The sequence below is a fragment of the Phoca vitulina genome, unplaced genomic scaffold (genome assembly GCF_004348235.1).
Source record: "Phoca vitulina isolate PV1807 unplaced genomic scaffold, GSC_HSeal_1.0 scaffold1, whole genome shotgun sequence".
NCBI classification, from domain to species: domain Eukaryota; kingdom Metazoa; phylum Chordata; class Mammalia; order Carnivora; family Phocidae; genus Phoca; species Phoca vitulina.
In genome coordinates this window covers 94,980,639-94,997,078 of record NW_022589704.1, presented here as the reverse complement: position 1 = coordinate 94,997,078, position 16,440 = coordinate 94,980,639, and the positions used below count along the sequence as shown (strand labels likewise).

The window sequence follows — 16,440 nt, the reverse complement described above, 5'->3', positions numbered from 1 at the left end:
TCATTCTTTTTTGTGGCTGAGTCATATTCCACTGTATATCTATACCACATCTTTATCCATTCATCTGTCGATGGACATTGGGTTGCTTCCATATTGTGGCTATTGTAAATGATGCTGCTATGAACATAGGGGTTCATATATGTCAAGTTTCTAACTTCTCTCTACAAGTAGACTCTAAGCTCCGTGTGGGGAGGACCATGTCTCGTGCTTCTTCTCTATTCACCACAGCACTTAACTTAGTGATGATTCATGGTGAGTTATGATTATGCGTAAACTCAGTACTTGTTAGAAACTTAGAGTCTACTTGTAGAGAGAAGTTAGAAACTTGACATATATGAACCCCTATGTTCATAGCCTGCAATGTAAGTGCTTCAAAGATCAGTCGGTAATAGAAAGACAGTGTACTCTATGAATCACCCAGAAGGCTCTTGAAAATAAATATTCCTTTTTCTGGACATGGGTCCTATGATCCCTTCTCACTAATTAGACCTGATGGTGAAATGACTAACACAACAAACTCCAGAATATGGGGATGAAAGGCTCAGGCTGGCTAGTTAAATCATTGTAGTGGAAGAAACTGGGATCTTTTTGTTTTACCTAGTTACCAAATTGTTTCCCTCACAGATGGTCATAAAAGAAACTGATCGATTTTTCCTTTGCTAAATTATTCCTTTAAAATAAAACTGACTTAGAACAACTGGATAGTCAAATTAAGAAGTTAGATCCATATGTGAGGACAAAATTCCAAATCATATGGGTATGAGAGGAAATAATGAGGATTGTTTTCCCCTATAACTATGGAGTGGGAAAGGGTTTGTCATAAAACGAAAGATTTATGAGTTTGACCATATGAAAATAAAATCTTCTACAGTGCAAAGAACATCATAAGTGATTTCACAAGCAAATGAAAAACCAAGAATGTTTACTTTGTATTATAAACAAAGGAATAATATCCTTAAACTTTAAAATCTCTTTGAAATTGAGATGAAAAAAGACTAGCAACTCAATAGAAAATTGGGCAAAGGTCACAAGCAGATGATTTACAGAGATAGAAATACAAATGGCATTTTAATAGTTTTGAACAAAAGTTCTCAACCTCACTCTTAATAAGATACAACAAATTCAAACCACACTGGAAAAATCATTTCTCCTGTGTAAGATTGACAGGACACAAAAGTTTGACCTTGAATTTGTAGGTGAGGCTTTGGGGGACCAGACACGTCAATCATATGAAAACAGCACAACTCCCCTGAAGATACATCCACTCTTTGGCTCAACAGTCCAATTTGGGAATCTATTCCATGGAGGACTAGTTAAATTAATTATGGCACAGCCACACAACATAGCTACGCAAAAGAAGACTTTTATATACTGACATGGAATGGTCTCCAGGACATATTGTTAGGTGGAAGCAAACAAAGCCAAACAGGATGCTGAACAGTGTAGATAGTTAACTTCCTTCTGAATATGAAATATTTATCTGCATTTGTCTGGTGTGTACAAAGACTGGGAGGATAAATAAGAAACCAGTAAAAAGGGTTACCCTGTATGGGGCTAGAGGCACAGAGATTGGGCAGGGACTTCTGTGATCAAAACAATAAAATCAAGTTTTGAAAAATGATACCTGAGGGAAACTGCAAGAACTTCTCTAAATAGCAGAGACTTGACGTGAAGTGTGAAGCTTGACAACCAGTGACTGCAGCATTTGTGCACAGTAATAGAACTGGGCGGGGCGGGGGGGGGGGGTCCGAAGATACCTAGCTCAACACAGGCTGAAAGAGGGAAGGGGAGATGCTTGCTCCGGATCTGTAAGTAAGTTGTGGTCCAAGAAGACACCTGCTTGCTTTCGGTTGAGTATTTGAGAACTTCTGTACCTCTCAAAGATTTCATGGGCACGTGATGCAGTGAATGATGTCAGCACAGCTTTGGGCCTTCCCTAAAAATATTGATCCTATAGAATTCTACCAAATCCTAACTAAGCTCAGGAAGGTACCTGACTGTTTCTGGAAGAGGGGACATCCCAGGATGAAAAGAGTCAAGATGACATATTATAGCACAAGATGGGCCAAACAAATCAAGATAAAGGGAATATTTTTAAAAAAGTAAAAAAGAAAAGAGTGGAAGAAACCACTGTTTAAGATGCTTTTGCGGGCTCATAAACAGGGAATCTGGGAGCCAACCACCAGCTTTCTCTGCCTGCACAAGATGGAGAGCAAGCGTGGCCAATACTATGGACAGGATGCTGTCTCCTTTTCTAATTAAATTCCTTAAAGAGTGGGCTGATTTATTCATTTATAATAAAATTCCTGGTCTAATTAAAAATGGGACTTTCTCCCACCTGATCTAGCCTCACCATTTCCAATTTCCATGTAATTGAATCTGAAAACAATGATGCTGAGTAATAGCTCGGGATATTGCTTATTGTGAAAATAAATAATAAGGAAGGAGAATGATGCTTGGCTTGTTTCAGGGAAGTTTAAATCACCTCTTTCTCACTTTGACTGAATTTTAACAACAGATAAAGATAATATGATATTTCCCTTAATGAAACTGTATAATGTTGGCTAATTTATGAGAGACGTTTACCTTTCTGAGGCTTTAGCTTCCCATTATTTTGGCCTGCGGTTTGTAAGGTCTCTGTGCTCCCTGCCCCTCCTCTGATAGATATTCAACCTTAAATTCCAGGAATTGTTCTTTCTTTCAATGCATTTAACATAATACTGCTCATATTCATTTAGCACTCTGCAGATTGGAAGCCTTGTGACATCTGATGTCACATCTGAACTACTCTGGGAGAGAAAGGCAAGGCGGGCATCATGTGGCATACGGAACCAAGGCTCAGAAAGGTCAACACTATTCATCCAGGATCACCAAGCCTATTTGCAGAGCCTGACCTAGAACCCAGGTGTCCTAACTCCTGATTATGGGCATGTCCAACACTTCCGGCCAAATGACAATGACTTTTGGTTTCTAGGTTCCAAGAGGTTCATAGAACAGCCAGTATGTGTGATTCACTGCATGATGCTTGACATTTTTTCTTGGCAAAACTCCTTGGGAGTTGCTCCTTGGGAAGGGAACACTGTTTGTTTCTGGTTTTGCTTTTCCTGAGCTCATCTGCTTGGTTGTACAGTATGTGTATGTTTCTAGATTTTTGGCTGGTTGAGGAGGGGCAGTTAGGATGGGAGAATATGAGAAATGATCCTTGAAGTTTGAGAACAAAACACGCTAAATACTTAGAATGTATCCATCTCCTTTACCCTCATACCTCAAAGGTTTGCACACTGCATTCTTGTTTTGCACACTATAATAATTAGAAAGAGTTCTAGAAAGAGTTACTTCTGAATACTAAGACCCTTCTTTTTCCTACTTACCCCATTTCTTCAACAGGGCTTCTTCTGTTGACCCCAGCATTTTTAATCCTGAGATTTATGTTAATCTTCTGACTCTTAACCATTCAGGAGGAAGAATTCTGGCAAGAGGCCCTTTCCAAATGTCACTATGTGCTTTCTAACCAAAAATGAAACTCTAAGATCCCCAAGGAAATCCAAACACCTGTTGACTATGTTTTTTTTCTTCATTTTTCATCTAATTGCAATTTACCTAATTCACTAGAGCAGTATGAGGATTAACTTTCCTCCGGTTACTTTCAAGTCTGTAAAGGATTTCCTCCTCCTCAGGGCATGTTCTCTAAGAGAGACAGAAATGAAATACTAATGAGAAATTTAATGTGTAGCAGCTTTAAATGATCTGTGCTCTGTGTTATCATTTTCTGCAGTTGCTGTCTCCCTAACATACTCTGACTTAGGCGCTGGGAACGGGATCAACAGTCAAGTGTGAAAGGTCCAGGTGGAAGCATGAACTTCCTTTTCAAAGCCCCTTGGAGGAGGGGCATCTTAACCACCCAATTAGGTGCTGGGCCAGGCCTAGGGTGCCTGCTGGGCAGGTAGAGGGATTTTGCTGCTGTCATATCTTGGCACAAATATTTGACAGCTTGTCCCTCTCAATGAACATTTCTGATGCCTAAAGGGCAATCTTCTCTTGGCTTCTTGGTTTTGTTGACATTTTGTGCAGGATAATGCTTTGTTATTGGGGGCTGCCCTGTGCATTACAGGATGCTTAGCAGCCTCCACGGGCTCCTCATATCAGATAGGAGACCACCCACCTCTGAATATGAAAACCCCAAATGTCTCCAGAGATTGCCAAATGTCTCCTAGGGCCACAACCATCCTGTTAAGAGCCACTGGACCACATAATTCTGGGTGAACACTCAAGGTATTACTTGGATTATGGGCAACCTCTATGAAAATGTCATCCTTAGACACACTCATGGGGCTGTCTTGGAGTACGACACTCCCTTCTGCTCCCCCTGTGTGAGGCTAAAAGGACACAGAGTTTCCCAAATGACTCATCATCCAATTCGCTGATTATATATTTAGTTTCAAATCCTTTGCCCAGCTTTCTTTTGGCCCTGGCAGCCAAAGATGGCTAGTTTACACAGCATTAAGTATTATTTTCTCCCCTTGCATATTCCACAACAACCAGGGATTTGGTTTTTACTTTGTAATTCTACTTTGCAAGCTTGGGTTTAAATGTTTTGGGCTACCACAAATTCAAACTTGAGAGGGTAGCACTGGGGGTGCTGTCGTAATGATGGGGGGGAGAACGTCCATCAAAGAGTGACAAACTCCGGGGGGCATCTCTTCCCTCCAAAATGTCTCATTAGGGTCCCAGACTTGGCCTCCCTCTCCTCTATCTCCCACAGTCCAATTTAATTGAGCGACGGCCTTGCCACGGCACACTGCTCTTTCGACAGGAGGGTAAACTCATTCTGTCCATCATGACATTTGCTTTCTTAAGGGCCTCACAACATGCAGCTTCAATAATTAAATGCAGGTCACCTCGCAGCCTCCCTTTTCAAACCCGTCTGAAGGTACAGTGTGTTGTTTTTTTGTTTGTTTGTTTGCTTTTTTTCTGATGGTTACCTTTTGACCATGTGATTTTCAGAAGCTAGTGGGTTTTTTGTTTGTTTTGTTTTATTGTTGTGCACGACACTTCTCCCCACTGAAACCCCCAAACCTCAGCATAGTGCAAATCCCATCCAAACAGCCGAAAGGGCTGTGGATTTTCTCATAGTGGACAAAAGGTGACAGAGAGAAACTTGAGACTCTGGTTATGATAAGGGTCTCAGAGCAGCCTGCTGTCCTGGTCAGTACTTTTCATTTGTCACCTGGGACAGTTTATTGCTGGGAAATGAATCCCTTGTGTTTTATTGCCTGTGTCCATTTACCTTGAGTTGGGATGAGCTTGTCAAAAATAAAGCAAATCTTGAAAATGACCTAATAAGAGTGAAGTTCCAGGAAGGACTAAGGATAACTCTTACCTGGAATGCCCATTTTAAACAAGAGGTTTCTCTGGGGGAACTTGGGAGTGATTATAATGAGTTTGGGTTTCGTTTAACCTAATGCTGATTTTGCACATTACAGAGATTTGTCATCTTTAAGGCGTATGCCAGATGAATGCTTTAAAATAGATGCAACTTTGTGTGAATTTTCTATAAAATAGCAAAATCTGATTGCTCTATTAATAGCCAAAATCCTTGGCCTTGGGAAGGCCGGGTGGCAGCGTTTTTAAAATTCATCATCTCTGCATAATTAGTTGTGAATCTCTAAATATTCAAGCTGAGGAATTAACCAGGAGCTGGAGCTCTTACCCTTCAGAGTCCCTTTTAATATTGTTCCACAGTCATCATTTCCTTGTGTTTTTCTAATTACTGCAAAACCAATTGTTTTTAACTCAACGGCCCTCGCTCTTTGTAATTTGTTGAATGTAATCACCTTCAAAGGAAGAATATGTACTTCTTGTTCAGGAAATTGGGGCTTGATTAGATGAGTGTCATCAGGTGGCTGTGGGACCCTGGTCCTGAAGCTTTACTTATTTGATCCAATCATTGCATTTTGAGGGTATGGGGTTCAAGGAAGGAGGGGGTGCTCTTGAAAGTGAGCTCCAAAGTGTGATCTATAGACCCCAGTGGGCTTTAATTTGGAGAAGATTTTTGAAAACTAAAAAGAAGTATCAACTTGGATTCCTTACTCTGAGAAGCCCGCAGTATAGCCTTGTGCAGTGGATCACAACTGTGTCGGGTACCTGATTATCTTCTCGCTCAGATGGAGCTTCATGTGTGGGCCTGATTCGAAGCATCCAGGGAGCAGGCCTATGTCACTAACCTGGCCTCAACCCCTGGTGTCCAGTGCTGGTGTGGACACTGAGCAAGTGATGAATAAACCAAAACGATCTAGTTTAGAGGTCAATGCTTTTCTTTGCTTTTATTCTTTTGCCAATCTCATTTATCTACTAACCAGTTCAACTTGGAAATTTTCCAGTAACAAATACGGCAAGAGTAAGTTTCTTAATGTTGATTTGTCTCTTTCAGATCTCAAGGGTATGATGCATTTTCATCAATAAGAATGACTCTCTATGACAACGGTTCCTAAACTGGGGCAGAGATTATGAAAATCAAGCCAGGGTGCAGAGAGCCATTGAAAAGAAACAAAAAAGCAAAAGATTCTTATAGGCCTCCATAGCACCCATGAAGAATCATCACTGAAGAGTTATGGGAAAATGGATTCATTGCTTTCTCTAGCACAGCCCTCAGCTGTAGGTAGCTGCTCTGGATCTTTCTTCCTCTGGACAAGCAAAGGTCCAAATGGATGAAGGGTGTGTGTGTGTGAGGAGCTAAAAAAGGCCATAACTAGTTGTGTGAGTCAGTTGCAATTCTATTCAATATTTGTGATGTTGTTTAACATTTATTAAACAAGTACGGTGTGGTAGGCCCCGTGCTAAGTGCAGAACATGAACAAGGAGCAATCTCGGCATTAGTGAGAGAGCCGAACATGCAAAGAAATAAGTATAATCTCAAGTGGCGAGTGGCAGAAATAAATTCAGGGTATTACAAAAGAACAGACAAGGAAGAGTAATTTGGGCATGGCTAATGGGAGAGCATCTAGGAAGACTTCCACCATGGAGGAGGTAAAGTCTGAACTGAATCTTAAAGACTAAGTAGGAGTTACGTGAAGGTTAGAGAAGATAGGTGTTGGTATGAAGGACATTCCAGGAAGTGAGACCACAAGAGCAAAAGTAAGGAAGACCTTAACAGCATCCTGAATTCAGGATAGAAGGGAGCATTCTGATGACACATAAAATTTAAAACAGGAAATGGAAAAAGATAAAGTTAGAAAGGCAAGACCAAGATGGGCTCTGTGAACCTTGTAGAGGAGACTGGATTCTGTCTGTGGGTAATGGAGAGTCCTAGAAGAGTTTCCAGCAAAAGGCACAACATGATAGGATGCTGCCCTTTGGTGGCAGTGGGGATGACACATTTGAGGGGGATGGGACTGGCAGTGGGCAAGGAGCAAAGGGAGGCAGTGGGCTGTGTAGACCCATGAAGGTGCTGCTGGAGCACTGGTGGAGGGGCTAGAAAGAGGGAATATTCAAGAAGTATATGGGAGGGAGGCCAGCAGGATGTCAGGACTGCCAGAATGTGGAAGGTGGGAGAAGAAAGAGTCAAGGCCAACTAGCTTCACAGACTGTATTCCTAAAAGAATGGAGACCGCCAGTTGAGACAGGGAGCCTGGGAGATGGAGATTTCTAGAGAGAAGAAGAGAGGTGTCAGTTTGGACGTTTGCCCTTGAGGTACCTGGTGGGGCTGGTGATGGTGGTGGGAAGCCTGACAGATCAGTCAGCAGCTTGGGAGACAAGCATTGGCTAGGGATTGTTATTTGACTTGCTACAAATCAGGTCCAGCAGGTTCAGCCAGGGGTGAGACTCCCCTGGCCTCCCTTCATCCAGAGATTGGAGCTCCATTGTTGCAACTCCCTGGGTCTTAACTCATCCAACATTCTGCCAATGGCTTGCTGTCTCTCCCCTTCCCCTTCTACCTCTGTCCTTCCTCATGCCTTCTCCAAGGCCCTGCCTGCAGGAAAGAGGTGGGAATGTTTGTTATGCCTAGCTTAGCAAATTAGAGTGGGCAGCTCTGTGGAAACAAAGCCACAAAATTACTTCTGTCTGAAACCTCACCCGCTGGGCCACCTACCCAGCTCCTTAATCCTGCTCCTGCTGCTTGGTGCTAACAACTTAGACTTTTCAAACATATTTCAAAGTTAAGCTAAAGAAACTCACCTTGAAAGAAAAGACATGTATTTACTTTAGTGTTTTATGAGCCCGTAGGCAGGGTTTTGGAAAGTAGGTTTCTTTGGTCACATTCAGTGTGATTCAAAGAAGCAAGTGGGAAGGAGAAACCAGGAAATGTGGGGGTCACAGGACACTCTGTTTGAACGGAAATCCTCCCCCCGCCCATCCCCGGGCATGCTGTGATTAGCAGGGCAAGTGACTAATGACTGAGCAGTGGCCTGGGGGAGGGGGTGGCGGGGAGGGCATGGGGTGACAGGCAGAGGTCCCTGACTGTGCATTTCCTACAACCCATGGAGGGACAGATTGCCACCATCAACTGCCCTTCTCTACCTGCAGGAAATTTCAAGGAGCCAGGGATAGAGAGGGAGTGTTTGAGAAAGGACAACTATCTTGGAGAACATCCAATAAGGCTTCCAGATCTACCAGCAATTCCATTCTGCAGGTTGGAGACCTCTATTACAAAATCGTGTTACGGAGCTGGTGGGGGGTGGGGATCACTTTCACAGGTGCATGTGATGAAAGCCAGGCAAAATGGTGGCTGGCAGGGAAGGACATGTCACCCACACACCCAGGATACGTACTCCTTGTAGTGTTTTTCTCTGAATCATTTCTATTTCTTTTCGGATCCATTTTGCCAGCATTGATAAAGTTCATGCTGCTGCGTCCACCCTACCTGCCTCTTCCTAGGGTTTGTTGGAAGCCGGCAGGCACCCACAGCCACACCAGCTGTCTGCACACATTCCTTCTTCCTGGCAGCACTCTCATCGGCCAGGGCTGAGCTATTAGCCAGTTCACTATTAAAAGAAGCTATTAGCCAGTTCACCATAAAAACTATTAGCCAGTTCACTATTAAAAGCAGGTGCCTGGCTGGAGGAAAAGCATCTTCTCGTTGGTGGTGCTGCTTCCAGAGTTAGCCTACCTAGCCCTTGGCTTCTTTCATTTTTTTAAATTTTATTTTATTATGTTATGTTAATCACCATACATTACATCATTAGTTTTTGATGTAGTGTTCCATGATTCATTGTTTGCGTATAACACCCAGTGCTCCATTCACTACATGCCCTCTTTAATACCCATCACCAGGCTAACCCATCCCCTCACCCCCCTCCCCTCTAGAACCCCCAGCTTGTTTCTCAGAGTCCATAGTCTCTCATGGTTCGTCTCCCCCTCCAATTCCCCCCCTTCATTTTACCCTTCCTACTATTTTCCTTTCCTTTTTTTTTTTTAAACATATAATGTATTATTTGTTTCAGAGGTACAGATCTGTGATTCAACAGTCTTACACAATTCACAGTGCTCACCATAGCACATACCCTCCCCAATGTCTATCACCCAGCCAGCCCATCCCTCCCACCCCCCATCGCTCCAGCAACCCTCAGTTTGTTTCCTGAGATTAAGAATTCCTCCAAAGAAGCACCATTTGCCCAGAGGCTATGGTAACGGAATGGAAGGAGCCCCTCCTCTCAAATAGGGATTTGCTCTGGTTCGAAGGAATAGGATGAACAAAGTGAGTAGATTAAGAAAACAACTCTGGCTAAGACTCACTGCCATTTGCAAAAAGAGCAAAAAGAAAAGTTAAAGGAACAAGGGCACTGTTCCCCAGGTTCTTCCCTAGCCTTCCCCTAATGTTTATTCCTGATTGCTTTGCACGGCTCATTTGAACAAAGCAATGTTAAAATGTGAACCCTAAAGTATGTTCTTTCATACTCCAGCACTTGTTCATTGACACAGTTTGGCTTGTTTCCTTTTTCAAGATGTGTTCAAATTGCCATTGGACCATCCCTCTTCCCCTCGCCAATTCCTTCCTTCCACCCCCCTCACTGGAAACTCACTGCCAGAGGGAGAGACCAGACCACTGAAGATGAAGATTGTATCCCTCTTTTTAGTAACCAACCACGTATGGAATCACGGAACTCCCCCTTCACTCCCGACACCTTTCTTCACCTAGCTCCTAAGACACCATGCTCCCCTGGCTCTCCTCCTCCCTTCCTGCTGGCTCCTGCTTAGTCTCCTTTGCTGGCTCTTTCTTTTCTCCCTGACCTGTAAACTCAGGAGGATGGGGTTCTCTCTCTATCAACACTCCCTCCCCTCCTGACCACATCTGGACCCTCTACATGCTGACACTCAAAGTTACATTTCCAGACCAGACCTGATCTGCTGAGCTCCAGACACCCACAGCCCATGCCTACTCCACATTTCCACCTGCCCCACAGGTAGCTCACACTGAGCATGTCCAAGATGCTTCCCCCAGCTCCAACCTCAGCCTTCCCCATTTCAGTCAGCAGAGCACTGTCCCTTCCAGGACCTGAACCTTGGAGCCACCCTAGACTCTGCTATTTCCTCTACCCCCACCCTCTAATCTGTCAGTAAGTTGTATTGTCTTTTTAATTAGATCTGGAATCAGACCACTCTCACTCCATGTTGTATATGTTGCATGTGGCTATTGATATTTAAGTTGAACTTAATTAAGATAAAAACATAATAGAGAAAAAAGGGAATGGACCAAGTGAGAACTCTTAAGAAAACAGAGAAAATAAAATTTAAAAATTCTGTTCCTTGCTTGTACTAGCCACATTTCAAGTGCTTATGGGCCACATGTGGCTCATGGCTCTGGTACTGGCGAGGGCTGCTCACTCCTTTCACCGAGACCATCCTGCCCCAGCCACTAAACATCTCTTGCCTGGGTGACTACAATAGCCTCGGGGCTGATCTGGCTCCTTCAGTCTTTTACAACATGGGAGCCAGAGAGATCCTTTGGGAACATCTTAGGTTATGCCTCTTCTCTGCTCAAAGTCATCCCAAGGCTCCCATGCATGTCTAGCAAAGTCCTCGGAATGGCGAGCGAGCCCTTATGAGCTCTGGCTCCTTTTACCTGTCTGACCTCATCTGCCCTCCCCCTTCCAAACTGCTCTGGCCACAACCACACTGGCGTCCTGCTGCTCCTGCCTCCAGGCTTCTGCTCTGGCTGTTCCCTCCGCTGAGCATGCTCTTCCCCCAGATATCCTCCCGGTTCACTCCCTCTCCTCCTTCCGATCTCAAACACCACCTTCTCAGTGAGACTTGGTAAGACCACTTTTTTAAATGTCAACCCCGCTCCCCCCACCAGCAGTCCTGCCCTCCCATACCCTACCCTGCTTCCCCTTGTCTTTTCCACAGCACTCGTCTCTTTTCAACAAATGATAGACATTTACTAGTTAATCATATCTGTTGTTTACTCTCCAGCAGGGAATTTTGTCTAGTTACTCACTGCTGGGAAAGCTGGCCCAGAGGAGGCTTGCCATAAATATTTGTTCAATAAATAAATGGAGTTTTAGAGCTGGAAGGCGCCCTGAAAATCGCTCTTGGATGGAGCAGCTGAAGGTCAATGAGGTGAAATTAGCCACTGTGGACCCACAATAAGTTCAAGGGAAGAACTGGACCAACAACTGGCCTGGCCCTAGGTGTCTTCACTGGGCGGTCCTGTGACCATCACCTCCCCTCCCCCTTTCTTTGTCACAACCAGAGGGGCACCGACAAACCAGAGAGAGCCAATGGGGACACCAACCTAACTACAGTGCCAAGGGTATTTATCACTTTCTTCTTCGTAAGCCTTTGTATGGTTTCACCATTGGTCCTGCTTCTCTGATAACTTGTAGGAAGCAAGGAACAAAGTGGAGGCTTGGGCTAATGGCTCTTCTTACCCCCATATGTCCCAATGCCAGGACCCTTGGAAAACTGTAAACACACATGGTTGCTAGGTTTTCCCTAAAGCAATTTATCAGTCTTGTTTTAAAAAAAAACCAAAGTCATTGTTCTCATCATATAAGTGCTAAATTAGTATTTGAAAAAAAGTCGATTAGTATGAACAAAATGATTCTGCATTGCATCACTGAAATATTTCTGACAATCCAGAGTAGATTAGAAGGAAAGTAGACCCCAGATCCCATTTTGTATCAGGGGTTCATCTGTCCCTGTAGCTGTAAAGAAAAGCTGTCTGAAAATACACATTTTTAAATGCCTCGGGATGATGGTTCTTCTGCTGCCAATTCTGATTCAAAAAGAAAACACAGTGAGTGAGTTTGAACTTCATAAACAGACCTGTTCATAACGGCACGGCTCACAGGTGCAGAGCTACACAGCACGATATTAGCAAAAAGCCTGGAAGGCTCCATCCGTGGCTCACCGGACGATTTAACTTGCCAGAGGATGTAATTAAGAACAAAGTTATCTTTCTAATCATTCCTTCATTACTGAGATAACTCAATTGGAGACTTTTTGGGAGATGCCAGATTTGGAAATAAAATCCTTACAGACTGCATTGAAATGTCATGAAGATTATACCAGGAAACAAATTGATGTGCATAGACAATCTTCCATACACACCAGAAAATTAGATCTCAGGAGAGATGTGGGGCTAAGATGTAAAGTCAAGGGTGAGGGTGGAGGCAGAGTACAGTGAAAGGCAAAATCAGCGGCTTCCGGGAGAGAGAGGAGCCCCAGATGTCCAGGTGTCCCATTAAGTTACCTTGGGTGGTGCTCTTCCTTGCTTTCACTAACTTGCCCCTTCCAGCTCCAAAACCATTATTTCCATAGTCCAGGTCACTGTCACTATCACTGCCACCACCAGCAGAGTACGCACACATTCTGGGTACCTTGTCCTAAATAAGTAATACGAGACCGTTAAGATTATTCACGCAAGTCGAAATGGGGCAGAACATCCTGAGAGGATGGGACACGGTTCATCACGGGCCGAATTCCATTCCACTGCGCCACCCCCAAGAACAGCTCCGCTTTTCCTGTCTATCTGCCTCTCTCGGAGCTGGCCCAGTCTACTCAATTACCGGAGCTGTAGAAGCAGGGCTGCGCTAATGAAGCCATTGACCACTCTGCCATTGTCCCAGGTACAGGAAAGTCCTCACAGCTACCTGATCTGCATTTTGTACACTTCTTTATGGGGTCTTATTTTTCTCAAGTGCCTATTATGAGCTGCTGTTCCAAGCCTAATGGCTTATTTGTTTAACTGATCTCATCACTGGCTTTCAAGTATCAGAGGGTATGGAAAGAATCAACCTTGAGAACAAAAGAAGAAATGCTTGCCTAATTTACGATTTCCTTCTATCCCTTGAAAGGCCAGGAGCCTTTAGGAAAGTACGCAATTGCTAACCCAATATACTCCTCGAATCATCTGAAAGTTCATGGGTTGAGGGACTCCGTCTCCCCTCTTGCTCACAGGTACACACAGCCTGACCCTCGAGTCGTCACTGGTGTGGCAATAAGGCCCTGTCAGGAATTGCTGAGGTGGTCGATGCTGTATAAACAGTCCCCACCCCCCTCCCCCCACTTTGTGCACAGAATCAGAATACTGGAACTAACATTGCAATTCTGTGTATAGAATTATAAAAGAACGTCTTTTAGGTTTGCAGGCTACCGTGTTAGAGCCTATTATTCCCCACCCATCCCAGATGGTTCAGGTACAGATGTATAGGGGATGGGTCTCTAAAGTCTGTTTGGGAGGGTGTCATTCGGTTAGAAATTATAAAAACACATTTTAGGATGTAAACCCCTCATCTGGAGTTATAAGTTCAAGCAGCTATGTAGTCCTTTATTCCTTTATTCGTTGACTCATCCATTCACCCATTCAACAAATGCTTATCGAGTGCCTATTCTCTGCTAAGAGGAGTGCTAGGCTCTGGGGGTAGCGAGTTCAATACGCAGGATACTGGTAGTCCAGCAAGGATGATGTCCATGAAGGATGATGAGTCTCCAGGCTGGGCTGCTTGGGGAGCCCCACGTCTAGAGTTCCAGTACGGCCCCAGGAACACTTTCTGCAGTAGGAGATGAATTTTTTCACCCCTCCGTTCAACAAACGTTAATGGAACCAGGCACTGTGCTGGGTGCTAGAAATGTAAGCTAACTTTTGCTTCCAACTTTTTCCCCCTGGCCGTCAGCAAAGTAGGCTTCTAAGTTCCAAGCCACAGCGGTGACCCTCTCAAATCAGAGAGAGCTTTCCAGTGGGCAGAGCTGGGGCAGTGATGAGAGAGAGAACCCCAGAGAGGGGTCTTTGCTGCTGGGCGTGTATGTCGGGTGAGGAGTGTCTTACCATCACATGTAGTGGAACAGCCCTCACCTGGCCAGCATTCAGCTGTTGTTGTTGTTATTATTATTATTTTTACTTTCTTGGATTTGCCTGAACCCCTTTGCCACAGTCATGACCTGTTGTTTTTGAACGATTTCCCCTCTGACTCCAGGTGTCTTTAGGGTTTTCTCAACTCTCCAGTTCCTAAAGCAAGCAAAGAGTCCTTGGAACAGTGCTTCTCAAAGTATTTTCCACGGCCCAGCAGCATTGGCATCACCTGGGAATTTGTTCGAAATGTTTGGACCTCAACTCATCAGTACAAAATCGGACATGGCATGCATGGATGTGTAGCCCTCTGGGTGGTTCTGATGCCCACTCATGTTTGGGAACCACTGCTTTGGAGGAGTCTTAACATTTTTATGTCTAAATTAAGGCCTGATAGACTATACTGGTTTACTCTTTTGCCTCTTAGGCTCCTGTCTGATAGAGGCTGCCATTCTGAGTGTCAGACATGGAATTCAGAGGGCTGAGTTCTAGTCCCGACTCCTGAGTAAGGACGCTGAATATGATCCAGCATCTCTCGGAGTTGTGTTCTCTGCTGTAAAGTGAGGCTGTGGGCCTCGAGAATTTCTTTCCCTACTTGTCTATGGCTCCATACTGAGATGCTAAAGGCTGAAAGAAGGTTCGGCCCCACTGGTTGTGGGTGACCCCGGATGTGGGCTAATCTGGATATTTTCTCATCATAGTTGGTAGAAACTCTAGTAGAAATAGCAATGGGGGCTTCTAAGGCCAAGACTGGAGGAGACAAAGGCAGCAGGAGCGAGAAGAGTTAAGGAAGGGTGGGGAAGCTCTGGTAATTGATCCATATGTTCTTCTTCCCACCCTTCTCACTGCCAGGTGCCAAGAAAGAGCCTGAAGGGGGCCCACCCAGGACAAGTTGGGAAATAGTGAACAGGCTGAATATGGCCCTAGGTAACTAGCTGGAAGGGGTAAATAGGAGGAGACACAGGAGGGAATACCAAGTAACCCCAAGGGATGATAGAAATGTCCCTGAGCCATGAGCAACTTCCTAGGTCCAATCACATGGCAGGAAGCCTATGTGTGCCATCTCAGGGTGGATGAAGATCTCATAGCAAAAACAGTAGAGGCTGAAGAGATGCAGGTCTCATTGACCCTGGCAAGTCATGTGACTACTCTGGGGTATAATTATACCTCCTTTACCTGTCTCATAGGAACGAGGTATAAAGGTTAAAGTAAGAATAAGATAATGAAAAAGTATCATTAAATCATTCTCAGTGGTGCTCTTATGGCTTGGGAAAGTGAGTGCCCATTCTGTAACGTCTAATCTGGGCAGAGCATCCATGCCTCAAGAATCTAGGGACAGATTTGTGGAAGCATTTCAATTCCTCCCAGAGACCCATGGTGTTCCTTTACAATGCAGGGAAGAAGGTGAGCCTTGGGCTTTTGTTTTTATTCACTGAGCGAACGACAAATTTGATTCAAAAACTGAACCTTTCGTGAAAAGGTTTAAGGAGGTCATTTTTCACCATCAGGAGCAACAGGTGGAGGGTGCCCTCCTGTCAGCCACCCCCTTTACCTGGGTCTCAGCTGTGGGGTCTTCGCCCCCCCAGTCTGGAAGCTGCTCGCTTGCGATTGTGTTTTCGGCATATTCAAATGACGAGCAGGTCTGGGGCCTTGGCTCTGCTTCATTCTGCTTTTGGGAATTGATTTTCCCTAAATGAGGAAATGTACATGAAGTCATAATCTGCTTCCTTTCACTCTTTACAAGTTTAGGGAGGGGAGTGAGGGAGACATTAAAAAATAATTTAAAAAAGTCCAAATACAGTCAAAGCTGGGTATTCCACTGAAGGCAAACTTTTCCACAAAATGTTGATAGACTTTTCATGTTAGGAAGGGGTCAGTGAGGAAACCCTTTGGGAAACACCGATTACTCCTCAAACAGTGTTAAGCATCAAATGATAAACAGGTTTCGTTTTGGGAGCACTTCTCAGAACCTCCATTGTGCTATTGAAAATTGTCATACTGTCCAAAGAAAGGATTAGAACTGGAAGCCCTAAATAATATGCCCTATTCTGAAGACAATACTATAAATTTAGAGAGAAAAGTCTTTTCCAGATCTTTTTTGAGGATTCATATTTAGAGTGTAAGTATATTCTGAGAATGTTAGCTTGCCTGAT

At 44.2% G+C, this 16,440-nt stretch overlaps 1 protein-coding gene across 14 annotated transcripts in view; it reads right to left on the bottom strand.

Moving 5' to 3' along the window:
• Positions 1-16,440, bottom strand: part of NCKAP5 (NCK associated protein 5) — a 974,611-nt gene that overhangs the window by 36,759 nt on the left and 921,412 nt on the right. For 11 of the 14 annotated variants that reach the window (XM_032411698.1, XM_032411742.1, XM_032411716.1 and 8 more), the window contains one exon: positions 15,840-15,976. In XM_032411698.1, the coding sequence (XP_032267589.1) occupies positions 15,840-15,976 (137 nt within the window). Of the gene's footprint in view, positions 1-9,602; positions 12,825-15,839; positions 15,977-16,440 lie in introns of those variants that run through there. The other 3 variants (XM_032411732.1, XM_032411670.1, XM_032411724.1) reach the window with 3 other exon arrangements.